The sequence below is a fragment of the Carcharodon carcharias genome, chromosome 14, assembly GCF_017639515.1.
Source record: "Carcharodon carcharias isolate sCarCar2 chromosome 14, sCarCar2.pri, whole genome shotgun sequence".
In the NCBI taxonomy this organism is placed as follows: domain Eukaryota; kingdom Metazoa; phylum Chordata; class Chondrichthyes; order Lamniformes; family Lamnidae; genus Carcharodon; species Carcharodon carcharias.
In genome coordinates, this window is record NC_054480.1 from 142868775 (window position 1) to 142895477 (window position 26703).

General features: G+C 40.9%; 1 protein-coding gene across 1 annotated transcript in view; it reads right to left on the minus strand.

Annotated features, from left to right (window-relative positions):
* The window catches only part of LOC121286976 (alpha/beta hydrolase domain-containing protein 17B-like), a 70057-nt gene extending 44694 nt beyond the window's left edge, over window positions 1–25363 (minus strand). The window contains exon 1 of the mRNA XM_041204352.1: window positions 24988–25363. Within this exon, the coding sequence (XP_041060286.1) occupies window positions 24988–25259 (272 nt within the window). The 5' untranslated portion in view covers window positions 25260–25363. The remainder of the gene's footprint in view (window positions 1–24987) is intronic.
* Window positions 25364–26703: the final 1340 nt, after the last annotated feature.

A 26703-nucleotide genomic window follows, 5' to 3' on the forward strand; every position in this document is an offset into this window, starting at 1 on the left:
AAGCAAAGAGGTTATTATATCTGCAGCCTGCAGCTTCTAAAGGGTTGCTTGATGCTTTAAAGCTGCCATTGAAGGGCAGAAATTGTTGCAGCAAGATCAAAGTAACAAATGATACCCTTCCAGGTGCAGCTTCAGAGGCCCTGCTGCAGGACTTGCTAGAAAAAGTATGATCCTTTTTGGAACAGAAGATTTTCCTCTCTAAGGGTAGCCAAGTTATCCTGGAAAGGGGTAACTTGCAGAGTGCAAGCTGCCTCACCCAACGTCTGGGCAAATGTCAATGGTACACATGCTCATACTTTGTAAAATTAAACAACGCTACCTTATAATGCATCTCGCTAGAACTTCATCATAAGCTTAATGGAGAGTGACAAGGAAGGTTGTGCATCCCACAGCTACTCTCTATTTACTTTTCAAATTCATAGGAGTGGCCATGTTTTAGCACTGTTAAACAACTTTTTAAATTCTCATCCTTGTTAGCAAATCCCTCCACAACCCACTGATATATTTGCACTCTTCCAAATATAGCCTCTTGTACATCCCAAATTTTAATTACTCTACAATTGGCAGACATGCCTTCAGCTGCCCAGGTCCCAAGCTCTTGAATTCACACACTAAAACTCTCTATCTCACTTTCCTTCTTTAAGACACTACTAAAAGTCTACCTCTTTGACCCAAGTTTTTGACCATCTGCCTGAATATCACTATATGGCTCAGTGTCAAATTTTATTCAATAACACTCCTGTGAAGCGCCTTTGGGACATTTTGCTATCCTAAGGGCACTTTTATAAGTGCAAACTGTTGCTATCATATTGATGTCATGTTCATACCTTTGCTCTGTGATTCATCAAAATGTGGTAAGGAAAAGATAGCAAGCAACGTGTACTAAAGAGAAGGTGCCAGCATTTGCAGTCACTTAAGGTGAGCTGATGGCCAAATTGTTTTTGCCACTGATTGTGGATTCTCTTTTTCTCCTTGTTCCATTGATAATGGTCCTTTACAGAGTATTGTTGTGTAGATTAAATCACCCTAGATGCATAAGTTGGCCTTAATTCTTACCCCTGCTTCAGCATGAACTAAGAGAGAGCAGAGATGGCCTATAGGATACCCAGATGCCCTATTTAGGCAGAGCCCTGGTAAAGTCCCTTTGACTAATGCTCATGATCATAAATGAGATGCAAGAGTTAAACAGGTTTTAATACCTGCAATAGTGAAACTCAGGGACACCACAAGCCAGCTACATAATACAACTATCAAACGCATGTGCGGGCCAACCACCCAGCACCCCTTTTGTGAAGTGTTGTTCAGATACAATACTGAGACTTCAGTATTTTTCTTGGGGTCCAAATGAGGCAAGCACAAGCCTGACATGCTAACCATCAACCTCAAGAGTTTTCCCATTACATTGTCCCACACTATATATTACAAATGCACAGGCAGGCCTCACCAGATAATGCTCATCATCCATACCTAACACACAACACAACAGGTGTCAAGATACAGAGATATACTATTTGATGAAATCAGCTTCTGTCAAACTCAAAATTTCCCATTACTAAACTGAAAATTTTCAAGCTACTGTGGTTTCCATTTGGACTTTCACATCCAGTTTTCAGCAGTTCTGTTACAGAAATGGCTAGCATAAGGTTTTCAGACGTAGGCAAGTTTAAATAGCGGAAGCCATTCAGAAGGTTTATAATCCAATTTGGTCTCAAATTAAAAGCTCGAGTAGTATTATTGAGTGTTCACCTAAAGAGACAAAAGACTGTCATTTGGATTCAATAATGTTTCTAAGTGTAGTTTCATTTTCAACTATCCTAACTATTCAGCAAGGTGCCAGCCTTGACCCAGTGGTTACCTTCCTGTCACTAAGTCAGAAGTTTGTTGGATCAAATCCCACTCGAGAATTGAGCACAATCTAGACTGGCATCTCTGTGCAATACTAAGGAGTTTCTCTTAATGTAACTGACATTAACAAACCTTAATATAATTGAGCACTGTCAGGGATGCCGTCTTACAGATAAGGTACTAAACCAAAGCCCCGGCTGCCTTTGCAAGTGGAAGTAAAGGTACCACAGAGAGGAGTCCAGATGGAGTTCTCCTGGTGTTATGGTAAATACTTACTCCTCAACCAACATCACAAACAGGTTACCTGGTCATTTATTTCATTGCTATTTGAGGGGCCTTGCTGAGTGCAAATTGACTGTCACCTTTTCAACAATGACTACACTTCAAAACTTTTTAATTAGTGCTTTTGAATGCCCTGAAAGACACTGCATAAATGTAAGTCTCTCTTTCAAGGGTGATCATGTTCCAAAGTCACCAAGTAATGTGTTCATCGGATTTACTACACATTGACATTTTTACTGGAATTACAGTTATTAATGTGCTTAACAGGATTCAAGCTGGCTGGTGAAATCAAAACTAAGACAAAGAGTCTTTCCTTGCTGAGAGTTTATTGATTTGGTCCAGTGTCAACACTCCTCACCCACAGTCAGTGTCCCAGTTTTCTCCTATTTGTATTCAAATACCCATCACCTGTTTCTCCTTAATGTAATTGACATTAACAAACCTTAATGAAACTGATAATGCAATGGCACAATGTATCAAATCTTCAGAAATTGTTTTAATAATTCATTTTGTCTTGACATCTTGGGATGTTTTTACATCGAGGAGCCAGTACAAGAGCCAGTACCTGATGGAAGGACAGGTGGGCGGACTCCAATAAACCTACCAAAAGTCTGCATCCGACACAGCTGCAGCCTTAGCACTCGATGCAGTTTGATTTAAGAATTTCAAGAATGAAGAAAAAGCAGATACCGGTCCCATTCCATTCAGTATGTCATTGAGGTCTTGCTCCAGAGCTTAATCTGACCATGTTTTCATGGTCAACATCACAACACAACAGTCAGTTAAGACTCTTCAGAATGCAATATTCTACAGCCACATCTGTTGAGCCAGTTGTCAAACCTTTATATAAATCTGATCTATCCCATAATCAGTTTGATGAAAATGCCGATATTTTAAGTGATTAACTAGGGGACCTCATTCCTTCTATTCTGAAGCACATTAAAAACATGGGTGAAGTGAATAAACTCTACCTGCATGTGTCACCCAACTATATCCTGAACATATCTTCCAGAAAGCCATGTGACACAATGACAAAAGGTAGAAGTCACTGCAGCCTCTGTCACATGCCTGATCCCAACATCAGCTGTATCGCTCCATCCAGAGGTCAACAGCTTTGATGTGAAAAAGGGTTTTGCAAAAAGACAAGTAAAGTTCAAACTTTTTACTGCTTGTTGACAGTCAGCAGAAGGTACCATTTATATCACCAAGAGCTAAGGTAATCATGGAATGAGTGTTTTTTTGGTAAATTTGTTGTTTGATAATGTTAATTTGGCATCCATATCAGATTAACAGAATAAATAACCATAACATTGTTTGCAACATTTTTGAATGCCTATTATCAAATAGACCTCAGATCAATTATAATTCCAATCATTGTAGCGTAACTCAGGATTTTTCATTTCTAGAATGAAACTTGATCAACTATACAAAGTAAAATTGGTTCACAAACTTAACCAGGGTAACACTCCTGACATACCATAAATAGTATTTACTTGGTCGTCTCACAATGAAAACACAATCCTACCTATTACTCTTGCAAACATTTATGATTGAATTAAACACAAACCTATTAACTTACCTAGTTCCCATCATGCTAGATTTATCTGCAGATCAGTTTCAGAAAACAGCAATGTCAAAATTACTAAACGCACAATTCCTATAATTTCCTATTCTGGTGCTAGACACGCCCCAGTTCTAAAAAGATCGGTATAGGCTAGTCAAGTGGAAACTGCATTGCAGGGGCCTATAAAGCTCAGCAGAGAACTCATCCCATCATAGACCAGAATTAAACTGCAGCCTCAATTGCACACAGACTTCACAGAGATTCTTTTATCTTCACTACTAGGAATCTTTTTCCTCCAGACGCAGGGACCAAAACCATTTCACAAGGTGACATTCCTCCCTGCCCCTGGAAGGGTGTATACTGCCTTATTAATATTGCAGACCTAACTTCAGTTATATAGATCAACATTACATTTCACACACATGGTTTAGTTTCCTTACTAATAGCCCTGTAAATAAACCAGAAAAACACATGGTCTGCAACACATATCTCTTATAAATAATGGCTCCAGAAACAGTGTTCAGGAGGGGTTCTGAAGAAAAGATCCTTGACCTGAAATGTTAACTCTTTCTCTCTCTGCAGAAGCAGCCAGACCTGAGTATTTCCAGCATTTTCTGTTTTTATTTCGGATTTCCAGCATCCACGGTATTTTGCTTTTGTTCAGGAGGGTTCACTGTACTAGTATGTACAAGGTTTATTGAGTCCTGAATGTATTTTTTTCAAACCAAATTTATATGATTCATGCTAGTTTAGGGGGGTTACACAGGCAGAGCTATTAAATTACTCCAGTAAGCAAGACACATTGCAAATGCACAGAAATAAATAGTCCTTCTCTGTAACTTGGATTGGAACTTTATTTCTGGAGTTACTTTAATGTACTCAAGAGGCTCTTTGGAGATTACAGTAATCAGGGCTTGTCATGAAGCTATTAAAGTATATAATATTTTAGAAAATATTTTTCTTTTAAAATAGAGGTTTAGTTTGTGGGTGTATCTTAATAGGATTAAAGCCAGCTAGTCTGGGTGATTTGATGTGTACTAGTTTTAATATATGAGAGAGAGAGAGAGCATCTGCATTTTTTGAATACAGCAATCAAGAAGTAGGGTGAAATTTGAAACCTAGTGAGCAGAGACCAAGCAATATGTTTATATTGCTAATAACATTGGTATTATGAAAGGGGTTTTATTGTTAGAAGAGGCTGGTGATACATTGAGAACTTACATTCAATAGGCTGTGCTAGGCATAGCTTCAGCAGTTTTGTAGAGCAGAGGCAATGTGAGATCAAAAGCAGCTGTAAGTCTCCAACTGTCTCCATAGAAACCAAAGTGAAAAGAACTTCATTTTGAATTCATAAGGTGAAAATGCTTTGCATGGTGTCTTGTTAAGTCTAAGTTGTTGTTGCCTTAATGGAGATTAGTTTGGGAATTTGTTAAAAGTTATGATAGTAGTAATTTGTAGCCATGTGTATATATTTAACTTGTGTAAATTAATAAAGTGTTTCATCTAGTTTAATATAAAACCTCTCGAGGACTGGTGGTCTGATTCCTGAATTTAGAGTTGCATCTCAAACATACCACTTAAAATTATAGGCTATGACAGTTGTTTAAAATTTCCCTCTGGGATTTTTAAATAACTCAGCTGTACCAACTTCACGGTCATAACAATTGGAGGCTCTTGCCAGGATAAATTATATTTTAATTCCTTTTTTGGTTTAGAATTGGTGAATCTTAAGGTTACGATTAAGAGAGGCAACTTTGAATTTAGGAGCTATTTTAGAAGTGGTGAGACAATAAGATAGCTTTGGCAATTGCTAAGACTTGTCTGGGAGAAGAAGAGATAACTGATTAGGTTGGAGAAAACAAGCAAAAGTAAATTGGCAGATAAATTAAAATTGGGGTTGCAGGGAAAGATTGAAAAAAGCATGAGAGTTGGCTTTGGAACATTTAAAAATATCACAGCAAGTGATGAAGATGAAAGCAGATAAGGCGGCTAAAATTCGCAATTTTGTTTCTGGAGAGAAAGTACTAGTTTTGTTACCAGTACTAGATGATTCATTAAATGCAAGATTTAGTGGGCCTTACAGGAATGAAAAGAAATTGAATGAAGTAAATTATTTAATAAATACTCTAGATAGAAGCAGAGGGTGTGTCATGTAAATATGCTCAAAAAGTAATTTGACAGGGAAAAGGAACAAAAAAAAGGTATTAGTGACAGTGGATGATGAGAGAGGTAGAAGTGCAGAACTCTGAATCTGATTTTCCTCTAATCAAATTGGATAATGAGGGGGCACTTGAAAATTTAAATGAAATATTGAGTTACCTTCCAAGCAATTGTCAAAGTGATTTGGAAAATATATTGCAGTCACACAAACTTATTTGTTGGAAATATAAGTTAGAATATAAGTTGGAAAAGACACATTTAGCTTTACATGATGTACGTATAGGAATTTCATCTTCAATAAGGCAACAACCGTATAGATTAAACCCGGCAAAGTTATCACAAGTACAAAAAGAAATTGATTTCATGCTTCAAAATTATATCATTGAGTCTAGTTGCAGTAACTGGAGTTCGCCTATTTTACTGGTACCGAAATCAGATGGAACACAGACTGTGTGTGGACTATCGAAAGGTGAATGCGATGACAAAAGCTGATATTGGCAGGTACCATTGTCAGAGAGAGCAAAGGAGATTTCAGCTTTTGTAACGCCAAGTGGACTATATCAGTTTAAAGTTATGCCATTTGGTATGAAAAATGCACCTATGACATTTCAAAGGCTAACAAACAAAGTAATTGTCGGTCTCAGCAATTGTGGTTTATATTGATGATCTAATCGTTTTCAGTCAAACGTGGGAGGAGCATTTACAGCTTCTGTAAGAATTATTTACTCGACTACAAGAAGCTAATTTGTTGATGAGCTTGGCTAAAAGTCAATTTGCATGAGCAAGTTATGTATCTAGGCCATACCATTGGACATGGTAAGATAGCTCAGAGAGATGCGAAAGTCAAGGCTATCATGGATTTCCCACTGCCTACAACAAAACAAGAAGTTTTGAGGTTTCTGGGCATGAGTGGGTTTTACTGGAAATTTGTACCAAATTTTAGTCAAGTGGTTGCTCCACTGACTGAACTATTAAAAAAGAACAAGTAGTTTCAAATGGACACAGGAGTGTCAGAAGTCATTCGATAATTTGAAAACTGTATTAACTATGACACCAGTTTTGGCAGTACCCAATTATGCCAAGCAATTCAAGTTGGCCATTGATGCAAGCGATATAGGCATTGGAGCTATACTGTTGCAAGGTGACGACACTGGAATTGAAAAATCGATAAGGGTACTTTTCACAGAAGCTGAATGTACAACAGAGAAGATATTCAATGATCGAAAAAGAGACTGAATTTGGTGCTAGCATTGCAGCATTTTGAAATTTATGTTGCAAACAATTCATCAGAAACAATTGTTTATACAGGCCATAATCCTTGTACAAATTTTGTGACACAAGCGCAAGACTTTTCAGATGGAGTCTATTTTTACAACCATTTAATCTACGTATTATACATATTGCTAGAAGAGAAAATCTGTTCGCAGATGCATTATCAAGAGTTTGAAGCTTAAAGGAAAATGGGACACAAAAAAAACCTGGACACTGAACTGAAGTGATTTCTGTTGATACCATGGGCTTGTGTATATATGTTGTTGTTATTGAATGAATCTGGTAATGTAATAGTGTTAAAAGTATAGGAGATAGTGTGAGATGGGTCATTAAAATCAAGCCATCTTCTAGAATTATGACGGTTCATTTTTCGATAGGGAGGGGGATGTCATGAAGCTGTTAATGTATATATCTTTAGAAAATATTTCTTTTAAAATATAGGTTTAGTTTGTAGGTGTGTCTTAATAGGATCAAAGCCAGCTAGTCTGGGTGCTTTGATGTGTACTAGTTTTGATATGTAAGAGAGATAGAATGCATTTGCATTTTTTGAGTACAGCAATAAAGAATGGGATGACCTTTGGTACCTAGTAAGCAGAGACCAAGCAATATGTTTACATTGCTAATAACACTGGTATTATGAAAGGGGTTTTATTGTTAGAAGAGGCTGGTGATAGAATGAGAATTTACATTCAATGGGCTGTGCTAGGTATAACGTCAGCAGTTTTGTGTGTAGAGCAGCAGCAATGCGAGATCAAAAGCAGGTGTCAGCCTCAACTGTCTCCATAGGAACCAAAGTGAAAAGAACCTCATTTTGAATTCGTAAGGTGAAAATGCTTTGCCTGGTGTCTGGTTAAGTCTAAGAATTGTTGTTCCCTTAATGGAGATTAGTTTGGGAATTTGTTAAAAGTTATGATAGTAGTAATTTGTAGCCATGTGTATATATTTAACTTGTGTAAATTAATAAAATGTTTCATCTAGTTTAATATCAAACCTCTCGAGAACTGGTGGTGTGATTCTGAATTGAGAGTTGCATCTCAAACATACCACTTTAAACAACTGTCATAACCTATAATTTTAAACCTCCCTTTGGGATTTTTAAATAACTCAGCTGTACCAACTGCTTGGTCATAAAAGGGCTATTGCTGCAAGCCACTGATCAAATAACATGCTGCAGGAATGTCTTCATTGAGGTACATACCATGGGCCCTTAAAAGCCATACATGTAAAGTTTAAAGTTTCAATTTATATAGCTCAAGTTGCTGGTATAAACGGATATTAGTGTTCTGATTTAGGGTTCAGTCACCAGTGAGACAATAACTCCAAGGACAGGCTTTTACAAACTTACATGGTCACAATATGCAAACAGAACAAATAACTAAGTAGTATAACCACAAGCAGGTGTGGGTTACTTGGATTTTGAGGGCTGGATTACCGGGGTTCAGCCACCAAATGTGACCCAGGGCCACCAATGACAATTAAATGAAGTAGTCATCCAATACATTATTCCTCCTGATTTTCAATCATGGAACCACTTAATGAAAAATCATTCCTTTTCCTTTGCACTTGTAATAACTTAGATTTGAGACACAAGTTTAATCTTTTCTTTTTATCTCACTCACTAGTAAGTAGCTAGTGCTATGTTCATTTTGTCTTGCTTGAGTGGGTGGGGGAGAAGAGAGATAGAGGCAGAAAGAGAGTAATAAGAAAAACAGGCAAAGAGGGACAGATGTATATGAGAAGAGAAAGAAGCCACAATTTGAATTGGCAAACATCCCCAGGTTTCGACAAGCTGACATTTAAACAGGATCAAACGCTTAGTCAGGACAAAGGAAACAACATCCATCAGATCTACTTATCGATTTGAATTCATGAAAGGATACAAAACTAGGTTTGTTAAAATTCATTTTACATGATTTTCAGGAAACTTTGCAAAAAAATGTACCAGAGCATTCTGAAGTACAGTAACAACTTTAAAAGGGAGCACTTAAAAGTTCTATCGTAAAATCTGATACATCAACAATATCCTCACATATATTCTCACAACCTGAAGTTTTAGGAGCGTGACTGTGTTTCACTGCAAACTATTATTTACTATTCCTCACAAAAGTTACAGATACAACACATACACACACATGACAGCTGTACCTTGTTTTACAATATTCCAAACTGCCTGGCATTTTAGATTTTCAGATGAAATGTGCGAGCACACCTCTATTTAAAAAGTTGCTTTTCAGTACAAACTATTAAAATTCCATCTGTGTATGAGTAATCCCTTTGTAACAGTGCTTCAGAGATAAAGAGATTGGGAGAGAAAAAGAGGGGGAAAGATAGATAAGAAAGCACAAAAATTTATATACAAACTTACCCCAGAAAAATATCCCAAGTCAGTTCTCAGAGATGCAATCAAATATATGGATTCCAATCAAAGGAAGAGATATTAGCTGGGACAATTATAGATTTGCTCAAAAGGGCAGTTTTAAAGGAGGGTCTTAAATGAAGAGGATCTGTATGCTAAGCTTTACGAACATACGAATTAGGAGGAGTAGGCCAGTCAGCCCCTCAAGTCTTCCCTGCCATTCAATAAGATCACTGCTGATCGGAGTGTAACCTTAACCCCACATTCCTGCATATCCCTGATAACGTTTCACCCCCTTGTTAATCAAGTATCCATCCAGCTCTGCCTTAAAAATATTCAAAGACTCTGCTTCTTTTTGGAGGGACAGAATTTCAAAGACTCTCAGACATCAGAAAAAATTTCTTCTCATCTTCTTAAATGAGCAGCCCTTTACTTATAAACAGTGACCCCCTAGTTCTAGATTCTTCCACAAGAGGAAACATCCTCTCCACATTCAGACCCCTCAGGATCTTAAAAAAGTTTAAATCAAGTCATCCCTTATTTTTGACTCCAGTGGATACAAGCCTAACCTGTCCAACCTTTCCTCATAGAACAAGCTACCCAATCCTGGAGTTAGTTTAGTAGGTCTTCTATGAACTGCTTCTAATGCAGTTACATCTTTCTTTAAATAAGGAGAACAGTACTGTGCACAATATTCCAGATGTGGTCTTACCAGTGCCCTGTACAACTGAAGCATAACCGCCCTAATTTTGCAATTAATTCCTCTCACAATAAATGATAACATTCTATTAGCTTTCCTAATTACTTGCTGTACCTGCATAGTAGCCTTTTGTTATTCATGCACCAGAACACCCAGATCCCTCGGAATCGCAGAGCTCTGCAATATCTCACCATTTAGATAATATGTTCTTTTTTATTCTTCCTGCCTAAATGGACAATTTCACATTTGCCCACATTATATTCCATTTGCCAGATCTTTGCCCACTCACTTAACCCATGTTCCTTTATAACCCCCTTAAATCCTCTTCACATTTTACTTTCCTACCTAGCTTTGTATCATCAGCAAATTTGGCAACTATTCCTTTGGTCCCTTCATCCAAATCATTTAAATAAATTGTAAAAAAGTTGAGGCTCCAGCACTGATCCCTGTGGCACAACACTCGTCACATCCTGCCAACCTGTAAAACACCCATTTATGCTAACTTTCTGCTTCCTGTTAGCTAGCCAATCTTCAATCCAAGCCAATGTTACCCCCTTCCATGAGCTTTTATTTTCTGCAATAACTTTTGATGTGGCACTTAACCAAATGCCTTCTGGGAATCTAAGTACAGTACATCCCACCGGTTCCCCTTTATCCACAGCACGAGACTCCTTCAAAGAACGCTAATAAATTGGTTAAATATGATTTCCCTTTCACAAAACCATGTTGACTCTGCCTGATTGCCTTGAATTTTTCTAGGTGCCCTGCTCTTTAAAATAATTTCTAACATTTTCCCCATGACAGGTGTTAGGCTAACTGGCCTGTAGTTTCCTGCTTTCTGTCTCCCTCCATCTTTGAACAAAGCTTTATCCTGTAAACATACAGTACATCACGTCAGAAGAGTGAGTACATCATCAATTTTCACTGGTAAAGCATTTCAAAATGTGCGATCTTCACACATGTTATAATGTAGAGGTCTGAAACTATAAAAATAACACTACAGTACTAAGAACACAAAACACTCACAGTTCATCACTTTGGAGTGTTTCAAACAGGGAGCCTGCTGACATGTACATTCCCTGCTATTCCAGATATTCCCAAAGGCCTTGTTTTGTCAATCTAAAAAGAACACAGAATCTGCACGGTAAGCTTTATTCTGTGAGTACAGTACTCTGCAAAAGAATGCTTTAAACTGCACACGGCTGGCTTTACTACTCAGAACTAGTGCTGCAGTAAAAATTATTCTGCAGTCATAACATTTTATGTGGAAACTGGCACTAAAAAATAAAAGCTTTATATGAATCAAATATTTTACCAATTTAGATTTAATTTTTTTAACTGCATAATCCATTTCATTATCTTCCACTCCTATTAATCTCCTTTACAGTGCCATCTGATCCTTAGGAAGGAATGATGAACATTTCAGGTAGACAGTGACTTCTCCTCTTCCGGTTCCATGATTAAGCAGGAGATTCAATAGTCTGAAATACTTTTAACAGCGTATCCCCCTCTGACAACTCAGTTGCAACTGCTCAAAGACTGAGGAAATGAGTTTGCCAACAGGAACTCCAAATCATAACACTCTTACTAACTGAAGCAACCAAACAAAGCCTCTACATCCAATTCATCCAGTGACAAACTCAGTATTAAAATATCTTAAATTCAAAATACTCAATTGAGTTAACTTGACCTGAGAATTCACTGAAAACGTAAACTTTAATTACCCCACTAGGCTTGCAAATTCATTGACCAGTGACTGTAGACTTTTAGAGCATTTTCATCACTGGAAATGTATATCTGGTTATTAAAAGCACTTCTCATTATTGATCATTCAAATTTAACACACCCAGCCAATAAAAACAAATAATAATTTGAAGCTGGAACAGGCTGACTGTGTTAGATGCTGACAATGTGAGATTGCTGAGAGAATGCAAAAGAAATAGTTTGGCTTGAATAGGTGTTTGGCATTGAGAGCATCAGCATAAATCTGCAAGGCCAGTCAGGTATGTGTGCATTGAGAGCATCAGCATAAATCTGCAAGGCCAGTCAGGTATGTGCGCGCTGATAGCGTATTTTTGTGATTCAAATAGATTGTATAGGCAGGCAGGAATCAAGTTGTGAGCTAAGCGAAAAGCAGCTAAATGAGTATCCATTTGGTTCAAACAGGTTCCACCAAAAAGCCTAACGAATGGAGAGCACCCTTTACTGCAGCACAGTAAAAGCCACTTAGTCTTATTTCATTTGTTGGTGAACTACTAGGGTATAGAAGGCTTGACCTAAATAGCCAAGTGGTTATGGTACTGGGTTTGTAACCCCAAGATCAAGAGTTCAAATCTCACAATGGCAAACTATGAAACAATGTAACTTCAGATGGAAACGTGTTTGTACTCAAAAGAGTTACTAGGGTATAGACCAAATGAAATTGCTAAACAGTTAGAGAAACTAAGGGCTAGAAACATTTACAATGGTGCAATAGCAAGTGTTCCTCCATTTTGTAAATGAAAGATGCCCCTTGCAGAATTGTTATGCTATAACCAATGTATTATGCTGAACCTCAGACTTATTTAGTTTATTGAAGACACTTCATGCACAATTAGTAATTCTTTAACATCAAATTATTCCCACCAAAAGATCTAACCCACCAGTAATTAACCGTGGTGATATACAACTCATTATCCCAATGACATAAAGCAAGTTTGGATCAATGAATGTTATAATCGTACAACTCTGTTTTACAATTCAAGTGGACCAGAAAGCAGAAAGGTATTCCACTTCCCAGCAATGGCAAGCTACAGCTCAATAAGAAAATGAAAATCACTTCACACTTATTAAAGTATCGTAGCGCTAGAAAAGATTTTAAATCCATGTTGCTGTTCTGTTATCTATTGCTAATTTCAGCCAAACCAATGCCTGTAGTCTTGTACACGCACAGTGCATATATGAAATATGCAATCATGCCGAGTGTGCATGGGATCTTCAACCCTGTATACATCTAGTTAGCGTGTATGGGATATACAGCCTTGCACACGTGAGCTGTGGAATATTCACCACATCTGCTGACCAGGTTTTGGACATCCATTCTCTATTTTGCAATGGAACCACTTTGCATAGCTAGCACCAGTGAGTATCCAACATCACCTGGGAAAATGATCAGTGTGGACAGGATAATAAATATCAAATGTTTTACAATCTACCACAAAAGATCAGGTCATACACTGTAAAGAAAACTTTATCTAAAGTCAAACCTGTTAGTGTAAATGTAAAAAGAATACTATTTTGTTTTTAAAGAGGTTTTTAAATATAATTTTTTTCAGATTTGTTCTTCCATGGGATGCAGGCATCGCTGGCAAGGTCAACATTTGTTGCCCATCCCTAACTGCCCTTGAACTGAGTGGCTTACTAGGCCATTTCAGAGGGCAATTAAGAGTCAACCGCACTGCTTTGGGTCGAGGTGGCAGATTTCCTTCCCTAAAGGACATTAGTGAAACAGGTGGGTTTTTAAAGACAATAAGATAGTTTCATGGTCCTCATTACTGAGATGAGCTTTCAATTCCAGATTTTAGCACTTGAATTTAAATTCCACCAGCTGGTGGGATTTGAGCCTGTGCCCCCAGTGTATTAGCCTGGGCTGCTGGATTACTAGTCTTGTGACATTAGTACTACACCACTATCTCCCCTTATAAAGTGAATCTACAATAAAAGTATTTAAGGGGCCACTGGTGTTGTCAGCAGGCCAATTTACTGGTAGGTTCAGCACTTGGAACAACTGGTGCTGTTTATCCATTGGAACTGGGCTTGTGGGGAAGATGCAGCAATGGATGCATTGCAGGTTGCAAAGCAATCGTCCCAGAGTATTCTACCACAAAACAGTGGCACCCCTGGTGGCCTAATGGATTAATACACCATATGGCGTGGCATCGAGCCATTATCACCATAGCCCTAGGTTTGATCCATGTCGAGTTTGCTGGTCTCAGTTGGGGCAGCAGTAGGTGTGCTGTCAATAAACTTGTCATGGACTAGGATAAGGGGGAAAAACAACAGGGAAATCCACTCCTGATCACTACCCAAGTGCTACCCTGACTGGAAGACATATACATGTGGTCATTAAACAAAGAACAGAACTGGATCAGCTGCAAGGAACTCCATACTCCATCAGCCTGCCGGCACAAACTGTGCAGGGACATAGGAATGATTAGCCAGATGAGGTATTAGAGAGCTGCCAACACCCAAGGACTCCTATTCCACGAGGCAATTTTCCAGAAGAACAGGGACAAAAATTGGGAGCGAAAGTAAAATATTATTTTCATTGTTACATGTGGCCAGTAAGAATATGGCTAGTAAGAGTTTTAAAGTTCTGCATCTAGATCATACTTGCTCCAGTGCCATTATGGGCTTTTCAGGATTTTGTGACATTCTAGCAATTCCATTACACACACCTCACCACCATGTAATGACTCACTCCTTTAAGTGGCAAGACAGTTTAATTTGATGTTAGCACTCATTAATCATGGAGCTGCATTTGCCTTGTGCATTTATTTGCACTGCTTGGAGAACTGCACTGGGCACCGTGTGGGTACAAGTTATGGGGGTGGCGCTGTTAATTAAAGGGCTGAGTCATCAAGTTGGGAGAGGGAAAAATTGAGGGGGTGGACTTGCTCTCTCAGAAACCTGAAACAGACCATGCTGTTACCATGGTAACAGTTCCCTGATGTCTGGGAGCAAGCACTAGTTAAATCTCTAAATGCCAACAGGGTTGAGCATAGAGGTTAACATATTAAGTGGATCATGCTGAAAACAACTTGAATTAGACAAACTGATCAGCACTGCTCTGTTCATAAAAAAGGACACAGCAGATACAGTAAAACTGAAGAGTTAAGACAATCTTCAGATTAATCTCAGGAAATGGTGCTACATATTTGTCATTGTAGCTACTGGAAGTAAGAAATTAAAACTGATCATTCAAGTAGTCACCTGCTCTGGGATCTGCTACTGAGACTCAAGGAGATGTCTTAGCAACATGTATAGTTATTTTTAGAACCTTTTGATCCAAGAGGTACTGAGGTAATATTGCATGCATTCAGCATTTCAGAACACAACCATTATCACTCAAGAAGTAGACAGGTGTTTATTCACAGGACTTTGCTCAGATAGGAAACAGTGATTCCTGGACTTGTCAGGCACTGGCAAAGAAAGATCAACAGTTTAAGGAAGAATGCAAAACTCCAAAAAGAGATGAATAAAAAGATCAACACATTACATTCCTCATGTAAAATCTGTCTAAGCCTTATAATGAAAGCAACATACATTAATTATGGGTCTCAGAACATACCCCAAGGAGGGAATAATAGTTTCAGCAATTCCAACTGATAAATTCAAAACACAAACGTAAATTACTGAGCTGATATGCTACAACAGGAGAATTTACTGATACAAGAGAGCTGGAATGCACATCTGGGCCAGATACCCAAGCAAAACATTTAGCATTGTCATGCAAGGCTGCAATGGAGAGGGTGGAACATTTCCAACAAACAGGGTTTCTGAAAGTACACAAATTCTTACAAGGTACAACGTGATGACAGGCCATCCAGCCCAGCCAGGATGTGCCAGTATTTACTCTCAGTGAGCAAACTATTCCTACTTATGGTCGTAGGAATTCTTTTACCCATAATAGTTATTTTTTAATTCATTTTTGGGATGTAGGCATCGCTGGCTAGGCCAGCATTTATTTCCTATCCCCAATTGCCCTTGAAGAGGTGGTGGTGAACTGCAGTCCGTGTGGTGTAGGTACACTCAATGCTTTTAGGGTGGGTGTTGCAGGATTTTGAGCCAGAGATAGTGAAAGAACAGCGATATATTTCCAAGTCAGGATGGTGAGGGGTTTGGAGGGGAACTTCCACATGGTGGTGTTCCCATGTATCTTCTGCCCTTGTTCTTCGAGATGGTAGTGGTCATGGGTTTGGAAGGTGCTGCCCAAGGAACCTCGTTGAGTTCAACAGTGCATCTCGTAGATGGCACACACCGTTGGTGGAGGGAGTGAATGTTTGTGGAAGGGTTGCCAATCAAGCAGGCTGCTTTGTCCTGGATGGTGTCAAGTTTCATGAGTGTTGTTGTAGCTGCATTCTTCCAGGCAAGTGGGGAGTATTCCAACACACTCCTGGCTTGTGCCTTGTACATGGTGGACAGGCTTTGAGGAGTCAGGTGTGAGTTACTCGCTGCAAGATTCCTAGCCTCTAGCCTGCTCTTGTACCCACAGTATTTATGTGGTTAGTCCAGTTCAGTTTCTGGTCAATGGTAACCCCCAGGATGTTGCTAGTGGGGGATTCAGCGATGGTAGTGCCATTGAATGTCATGGGGTGCTGCTTAGATTCCGTCTTGTTGGAGGTGGTCATTGCCTGGCACTTGTGTGGCACAAATGTTACTTGCCACTTGTCATACTAAGACTGGCTATTGTCCAGGTCTTGCTGCATTTGGACATGGATGTCTTCAGTATTTGAGAAGTCAAGAATGGTGCTGAACATTATGCAATCATCAGTGAACATCTCTACTTCTCATCTTGTAATGGAAGGAAGGTCTTTGAGAGAGCAGCTGAAGATGGTTGGGTCTAGGACACTACCCTGAGGAACTCCTGCAGTGATGTCCTGGAACTGAGATGATTGACTTCCAACAACCACAGGCATCTTCCTTTGTGCTAGGTATGATTCCAACCAGTGGAGAGTTTTCCCTGATTCCTATTGACTCCAGTTTTGCCGAGGCTCTTGAAGCCACACTCGGTCAAATGCTGCCTTGATGTCAAGAGCAGTCACTCTCACCTCACCTTAGTGGGCTGCTTCAGAGAACTGTGGAAATGGTGACAGGTATCCCTCTAAGCTTGTGACCCCAATCAGCTGGTGAGCCATACCACAGATGAATGTCAGCACAGCTACAGAACGGGATCCCACCCTCCCTGTTCCACACCTACCCACAAAATTCCACAAGGCCTTAAACCAGCTTTACTAAATCCATAATACGAGCAAGTTCTCTCCTCCTAATTTCTGGAAAGCAATGCAGCATGATGACAGAACTCTTGTCGAAATAACACACTGTGCCACAAGAATTGACCCTAATATATATCATCCAGAGAATATCATTTACAAGTACTCCATGTATTCTCTGTTCCCCCACAATCAAGATTACATATCCTTAAATTGTTTTGTATTAAGACCAACTTACTTTGTGTTACTTGAATTCCATGTGTTGCATTAAACTAAAACATCTGAAAAAGCTTTATAAAAAAATAGAAAATCTTCAAATCCAATTAAAAAGGGTAGCACATGAAAGTGAAAGAGTCAAGACATCAGACATCATCACGACCAGGGATGACTTCTGTTGCGATACAGACACTGCCCTCTGGGATTTCACTCAAGTATTCAACCTTCAAGTGACAGCCAAGGCAATGAATGTTGGCAAAAGAGTGCAGCACAGCCAAGACCACTCCTATCCTAACCTCCACTTTCCAGCAGGAGTCACTGTGCAACAATGTAACATAAGAAATTGGAACAGGAGTCAGCCATTTGACCCCCTCGAGCCCACTCTGTGCCATTCAAGTAAGATTATGGGTGATCTGATTGTGGCTTCAACTCCACTTTCCTGCCTCCTCTCCCGTAACCCTCAACTCCCTGTCAATCAAAAAACCTAACTCAGCCTTGAATATATTCAACGACCCAGCCTGCACTGCGCTCTAGGGTAGAGAATTTCAAAGGTTAACAACCCTCCGTAAGAGGGAATTCCTCTTCATTTCAGACTGAATGGGAGACTCCTTATTTTGAAACTGTGCCACCTAGTTCTAGATTCCCTGAGGGGAAACATCCTCTCAGCCTCTACCCTGTCAAGACCCCTCAGAATCTTTTATGTTTTAATAAGATCACGTCTCAGTCTTCTAAATTCCAATGCGTATAGGTCCAATCTGCTCAACTTTTCCTCATAAGACAACCCCTTCAACCCAGTAATCAACCTAGTGAACCCTGTCTAAACTACTTATAATGCAAATGTATCCCTATTTAAACATGGAGATTCGATTCTTTCAATTTCCTGTTCTGTTCCAAGATTATTTTTTTAAACAGCAAAACATGCTTTTTCACAAATTAGACAGTACTAAACCCCAGTGATGCACAAAGACCATTAGAAATGGAAGCAGAAAAATAAATGAACCACAAAGTGTGCTTAAATATTTAAGGATAAAACAAACCCATGGTTATATCAAGCCAGTCTCCTCAAACCAGCTCATTATCAATTTCTTTATTTTTGGCTACCATTAATCAGTAGGTCAATTAAAATAAACAAGTACCCTTTAGCATAAAATTAATGTTGGAATGTTGATTGTGCATAATGTAACCATACTGATCTATCAGAAAAATATTTAAAATAGATATTTCACAGTAAGGCGACCAGGCTTCTAGAACACACTTGCAGGTAAAGAACGTCTGTGGGCTGGCTGCGTTAAAACATCGAAACTGGAAAAATATAAAATATTTAATGCCCGAGTTAGGAAGCAAATGCTTTGAATTGGAAATTGTCCAGATCCCGTTGAGCATGCCCACTGTAAAGTTACACCACTATTGGGGAAGGGGTGTCAGGATTGAACTTAACTGCGATACCTCCCCATAATGAATGTCCAGCCAACATATCACAAAAGTTCATCTACAAATATTAATCACTTAGAGAAGGGCAGCTAGTACAGGTGGAATGAGTCATTTTCTTCACACAAGCAGCATATTTAAAAATACTTCATAACTGAATTGAGTGAACTTCTACTTTTTAAGAATTGAGCAGGGATATATATAAAAGATAAATATTAATGATGCTATAATCACATTGATTAAGTAATTTAAATATTCTCAACTGCACAGCTTTGTGACCAAACTAGCAGCTATTTCATCTGCTGGATTGGGCCAGACTTGCCCAAAAAATTGTTGGTATCTCTAAACTGGCAGTGAAGCATCCTGGCATATTTATACAGGCTTTCATACATCCATTTATGTTTTTCCTCTGCAGAATCTTCTCAGCAACTGTCATGAGCTCCAATATGATCCGAGTATCAGATTAAAAAGGTCAGAAGTAAGATTTCAATCAGAGCTTCCAGTACAAGCAGCAGAGAACCAACAACTTGATTTCAAGTTGGACACAGGTCACCCAGACCAAAAAATGACAAGGTGTAAAACACAAATTGAATATGAGTACGTAAAATATTCCTTCATCCTCTGGAAGTGAATGCAGGAATCTTATTCATGACATTCCAATAGTTTTCAAAGTCAACCTCTGGTTAAGACAACCAAAAAATACAATAGTTTACCATGTGCGATTTATGTTGTTTCCTCTAGTCGTTCAATATTGATAACTCTCCCAAGGAGTTCTTTCTGCATCCTAGCCAACATTGATCCCTCAACAACTGCTACCAAGAAAACAGCTAAACTGGTCATCTATTTTTTATTGCTGTCTGTGGGATGTTGCTGGAATCATTGTACTTCTACAGTCATACATTCGTAAAGCGCTTTTGAGATATAATGACTTAAATAAATGCATTACAAGTAGTGGTGAACACTGTCGAAGAGATCAGACCAAGGTATTTCCTGATTCTGACAGTTTGAGACCTGAATCAACATATATAGCTGAAATTGCATTACTATTTCCCTGCATCCATTCGCGTGCGTATTTTGGCTGCCACGCTGAGCCCGTTACTCCATTTTCTACCCTAGGTTTACTTTTCTCCTCCTAGACCTCTCTCTTGCCAACATGCCTCCTTTCATTTCTCCCTTCTCAGCTACTCTGCCCCCAGATTACTAATCCAAACTTACAGCACTCACCTCAACCTTTCTATTCTCTTGCTTCCATCCCAAGCTTGAATCCCTCTTAGATAACCCTCTCTTGGTATCCTCTGAAAGGCACATCAAAGGGCTTGTCACTGCCTCTTTACAAGCAGCAACCCAAACTGCCCACCTTATTCTCACCGACCTTTCCATTCAGCTCACCTCCCAATGGCTAATTTTGCCAATTTTCTTGCAGTACTGACTCTGGATTCTTCCAGCAGATCTCCTATCGCAGCCCCACTTTGCATTTCTCTCCAGAATATCCACTCATTTGAGTGCAACATCCATTAGCTTATTGCAGATAACTGCATCAAAATGACTATGTCTGAAACCTGGCTGAGGGGTGAACACACCTTTCCCCAAAATGAAGTTCCTCACCTATCCCTTCCACCACTAGCCCCATCCAGGCCATTGTGGTAGTGTGGCACCAAATCACCTGGTCTGGCCCTCCTACTTTCAACATCACACCTTATTCTACCCCCTCATCTTCCAATTATAACACTTGTCCTCTACTGCCCACCCTATAAACATTTTCTTACCAAGGTATCTCACTGCTAGCCTCCCTTGGCCTCTCCACAGAGTTAGCAGCTTCTTATTCTCAGTGATTTCAATCTCCACTTCAATTCGTTATGCTCGCACTCCTCAGGGTTCACTTCCCTCTTATCCTCCCTTAACTTCTCCTCTATGTATACTTACCACTGCATTCATAGCTGCACTGCACCCCTGACCTTGCCATCTCACATGGCCTATCAATTTCTATCATTTCAATCATCAAACAGGTCTTCTCTGTTAATTTGATTGACTGCTCTCCACCCACATCTCCCTCCCAACACTAATCCCTTCTGTGTCCATTCTCGGAGAAAGTCTCTTCCAATTAAATTATAATTGCAATTGTAATCCCAACTGTCTAGCCTTTGGTAGCTGAAGAAATGTCATGGTGAACGGAGGGCAATCAGTTCAACCTCACCTTCACCTCGACCACTGATACCCTAGCCCCCATTAAAACCATTGCTCACTCTCACCCGGCCCATTCCCCAGTGCAGCCTTGATCTCCACTCCCTGAAAACCAAGGGATGCAGATGTGAATGGATATGGCAGACAGCTGGCTTAGCTATTCATCACCAGGTCTGGCCACGTCAGGCCCTGTTTTTGTCTGCCAAAACTGCTCAGCATTCTTGGATCATCTGGAAAGCAAAGGTAACCCTGACTTCTTTTCTCAACAGTAAACCACCTTCTTAAATCCTCGCCACCGTCTCCTCCAGCCTCAGCTCTGAACAGTGTGAGGAACTCATGGATTTCTTTCTAACTAAGAGAGGCCATCTAGTCAGCTGCCCTGCTGTTTCTCTCTGTTGTTGTAAGTCTCTGCTCTGCCTCAGCCCTGAATCCTTCTCTAGTTTCTTTCCCATCTCTGCTCATGCCCTCTCCAAGCTTGTCTTATCCATGAGCCCCACCTCCTGCTCCCTCAACCCTATTCCCATTAAACTACTAAACACCCGACTTCCCCTCCTGGCTCCCATGTAAGTCGATATGGACAATGGCTCTCTCTCCTCAGGTACTCTGCCCCCTCCTTAAAATCTGTCATCACCACAATCCACAAAAAATCCCTAGACTCTTCTGTCCTTGCAAACTACCAACCAATATCCAACCACCTTTCCCCCCCTAAAGTCCATGAACACTTGTTTCTCAAAATCATGCCTAGCTTTCCCAGAACTCCAGGTTTGAATCCCTCAATTTAGATCTCCAATCCTGTATTGGTATTTAAAATCACTTTCACCAAAATGACAAATCACATTCAATGTCACGCTAGCCAAAGTAAACTACCCGCCTTGTCCTTAAACATGGTTGATCATACAAACCTCCTCCAAAATCTCTCCATTGTCTTCCAGCTGGATGGGACTGCTTTCTTACCTATGCAGTTGTGGACAGAAAATTACCTACAATAGCTTCCCTTCCCACTGCAACATTACTCCTGGTGTCCCCTAAGGATCAATCCTTGACTCACTAGTTCTCATCTACATGCTACTCCTTGGCAACATCATTTGAGAAGAGTCCGTTTCACATGTGCACTGACAAAAACTAGGTCTACCTCTCTCAGCTCCTTCATTGTCTCAAAATTGTCAGACTGCTTGTCACCATCATGAACTGAAGGAGCCAAAATTTCCGCTGATTAAATATTGGGAAGATTAAAGCTGCTGTCTTTCAGTCACCACAAACTCTGTTACATAGCTACTGAAAACATCCCTGTTCACAGTCTTGGTGTCATACCTGAGCCCTAGATGAGCCACTAATCACGTTTCTGCACCATTGTCACCTATTTCAACTTTTGTAACATTGCACAACTCTGTCCCTGCCTCAGCTTGTCTGCTGCTGAAAGTTTCATCCATTCCTGTTACCTCTAGGCCAGACTATCCCAATGCACTCCTGACCAGCCTCCCACATTCTTCCATCCTTAAATTTAATGGTCATCCAAAACTCTGCTGCCCCTGTCCTAGCTCTCTCAAACTCCTGTTCACCTGTTACCCTGTGGTCGCTGACCTACACTGTATCCCGGTTAAGTACCTTCTCAAATTTGAAATACTCATCCTTATTTTCAAATCTTCTCCAGCCACAGAATCCTCCCCAAGATACTTGTGCTCTCCAATTCCTTTATTTTTTCATGGGATGTGGTCGTCGTTGGCAAGGCCAGCATTTGTTGCCCATCCTAATTGCCCTTGAACTGACTGGCTTCCTCAAACATTTCAGGGAGCAGTTAAGAGTCAACCACATTGCTGAGGCTCTGGAGTTACGTGCAGGCCAGTCCAGGTAAGGATGGCAGATTTCCTTCCCTAAAGGTCATTAGTGAACTAGATGTTTTTTTTTTTACAAGTGATAATGGTTTCATGGTCATCATTACTGAGACTAGATCTGAAGTCCAGATTCATTAACAGAATTTAAATTCCACCAGCTGTCATGGTGGGATTTGAACCCCCATCTACATGGCAACAGCCTGGATTACTAGTCCAGGGACTTTACCACTACACCACCCTCTCCCCAGTATAGCTGACAACAAGGGTCGATTCTTTAAATGGGCTTCCATCTACAAGAAGCACTTAAGGTTCCAGTATTTCCTGGCTTTAGTTCTGACCTCAATGCTTGTGCAACATTTTGCTTTTCTGTTCCACTTCAGGGCATGTCAATCCCTGAGTCACGTGATTGTCGGTAAATTCTGGTCTCCTGAGCATCCCTGATTTTAATCACTCCACCACTGGTGACCATGCTTTCACCTTTCTGGGTCCTTAGCTCTGGAATCCCTCCCTACAACTTTCCATCTCTCTTCCTTGCCTTCTTCCTCTAAGATGCTCCTCAAACCTTTTTCTTTGGCCAAGATTTTGGTTATCTGACCTAATATTTCCTTATGTGGCTTATGTCAAATTCTATTTGGTAATTCTCCCGTGAGGCACATTGGGACATTTTACTACATTAAAAGCGCAATGTAAATACTTGAGCACTGACTTAACAACACTAACCAAAGCTACTAGTGAACACAGACACAGTTTCTTAGTTCATCCAATTAAGTCAACTGCACTTACCAATTTAACATCTTAGAATCAACAGAAAAGGTTGCCCTATCTGTACTTAAAATGTCAGTAATTTTTTTTTTAATTAAGGACTCTTAGGGGACCAGAATCTTAAAATAGATTTGTTTAGGCTTGATTCAATTACCATACGATAATTGCTTCATTGGAGCGGCTGAATGATAGGAACATTTTATGATCACGGGATGATAGAGCTTCCCGAAGGAATTTTCTGCTGGAAGTTACTTAAAACAAATCCTGACAGCTCAAAGGGCAACAACTGCAGCTACTGACTGCCTCCAACAGATTCAGTGCTGTAGTGGGCTCAAACATGATTAAATCAAGACATCTATACCACACTGAAGGTGCAACAGCAACATATTCCTTAGCAGACCTCAGAAAGCAACATCACCAAACTCAGCTGCAGAATGTGAGCCTCTAATGTGGATTACTAGCCACTGACCAATCTGAACAGAAGTGCAATCCAGTGTCAGTTTCAACCTGATAAGATTACATCATCCAACTGTTCTCTGACGACAACACTTTCCAATATCAGCACAAGCTCCTATTGCCATGGTTTTATGTTGATTTAATTGCACTATTGAAAGGGAAAGCAAACAAGTTTTAAATGGCCAATTTTCCCCGAAATCATGTCTGCAAAATCCCTGTGGTGACTCATGGAATTTAGCCAGTGAATAACTAAGGCACATAGGCCAGGAGTCTCCGGCATGATTGTTGGTCTGTAATTAGGTAGCTAACCTCAGCTAGGATGGTGACTAAGGGATTACAATTGGCCATAAATCCCTAATGAGTGGGAAAATGGATTCCACTCCTATGAATAATGTCCACTTGGGTGAGATCATCTTGCCCATGGAACCACAATATATCAAGGAATCAACACCTTCAACAGAGGTGAGAAAAACACCTATTGCCAATTGTGGTGAAAATAATTGTAACCTTTCCAAAGTACTTAAGTCATGCCATTGTGAGACAGGGCTTAAGGCATACATATTTTCTACATCAAACCATGGCTGATCAATTTGCAAATAAAACCTACAATATAACTGTACCACTGTGATCCACAGGATGCAGTTTGTCATCTTATCAGATGCTGGTGGGTCACATTGGCACTATATCTGCTATTAGATTAATGCTTTTCTGTACGTTGAGATTTATAACGTATGTGTCACATTCCCACAACATCGCACAACCAGAATTGCAGCTTGACACATTATTCCGCACACTGTACCTGGACACTGATGCTGTTCTTGTATGCTCAGCTCTCTAAACAGGGTGGCAGCCCCCACCGTTAAGTGTCTATGCTCAGCCCTAGAGACTAGTACCCGCAAGGCGGTGGTGGGGGGGGGGGGGGGGGGGGAGAAAGGGGGTGAGGAGAGGGGTCACAAGGTTACCTGGCGCTCGGGGAGCATCTGATGAACATGCAGGCGATCCTGTTCCCTCGGCTGGTGCGGATGAGGAAGATGTCGGTGCAGTCGAGCTCCCTCTGGCCGTACTGCCACTCGGCCCGCTCGGTGAAGCGCAGGCTCCAGCGGCTGCCCGACTCGTCGGCCACCGCCGCGTACGTGGCCTCGGGGGGCAGGAAGGCCAGCTTGGCGGCGATGCGGCTGGGGCAGGGCGGGCAGCAGAAGAGGCAGCAGAGCTCGCTGAGCGAGAGACCGTTCATCCTGGCAACCCTTCCCCCGCCGCCCCGCGAGCTCCCGGTGCCCAAGCGGAGCGTCCCCCGCCGCCCCGACGCCGAACCGCTTTCACTGGGGAAGTTAGCGAGGCCTCCGCTTCTCAATGGCTTCTCCTCAACCCCCTCCCACCACCACCGCCGCCGCCGCCCCCCAAGTCAACTCACATCCTTTTCCTCCATTTCTGGCGACGACCAAAGGCGGATCGCCCTCGCCGGATGTGACCTGCTCGCGCCCCCCCCCTCTCCTCCTCCTCCTCCTCCTCTCGGCGGATGAAGTGACGTCGGCTTCCGGCGGCGGAAGTGACGCACACCCCCCTCGCCCGGGGCCCCTGCTGCCTCAGCTGAAAACCACTGGGTCAAAGGTCACGCACCTGCTCATTGACCTTGCTCACCTGGCCGAGTATAGTGCCAGCTCTTTCCAGCCTAGGTTACAAATAAAGTAGGGAGGTCATGTTTAGAGTTGTATAGAACCTTGGTGAGTTTGCAGCTGTAGTACTGTGTGCAGTTCTGGTCACCATATTATAGGAAGGATGTGATTGCACTGGAGGGGAGTGCAGAGGAGAGTCACCAGGATGTTGCCTGGGATGAAACATTTAAGTTATGAAGAGAGGTTGGATAGACTTGGGTTGTTTTCTTTGGAGCAGAGAAGACTGAGGGGTGACCTGATCGAGGTGTACAAGTTGTTTCAGTGCATCTTGTAATTGGTAAATACTGCAGCCACTGTGTTGTGATTGTTTCATAGTTTGCCATTGTGAGATTTGAACTCTTGATACTCTTTTGAGTAAACCTGTTTCAGATGAAGTTACATTGTTTCATAGTTTGCCATTGTGAGATTTGAACTCTTGATACTCTTTCGAGTACAAACCTGTTTCCATCTGTTTCAGATGAAGTTACATGTTTCACAGTTTGCCATTGTGAGATTTGAACTCTTGATCTTGGGGTTACAAACCCAGTACCATAACCACTTGGCTATTGAGGCCAAGCCTATCGAGGTGTACAAGATGATGAGGGGCATGGACAGGGTGGATAGGGAGCAGCTGTTCCCCTTCGTTGAAGGGTCAGTCATGATGGGGGACAAGTTCAAGGTGAGGGGCAGGGGGTTTAGGCAGGGGGATGTGAGGAAAAACTTTTTTACCCAGAGGGTGGTGACGGTCTGGAATGCCATGCCTGGGAGGGTGGTGGTGGTGGAGGCATGGCCCTGCTGAATGTCTGTCTTTCATCCATCCCCATTCCAAGGGTTAGCCGCAGTATGAACAATCTTTCTCCTCTGATTTCTGTTCCCTGCTGCTCTCTCTGCCTGTCCCATAAGTGGGGCTATGCAGTCCATGTTCTGATATTATCCACCTATGGTACCTTGGGTTTTCCAGACACTGCCCACCTGTTCACACCACATGTCCAAAATACGTATGCTTCTTTGATATCACTGCCTCAA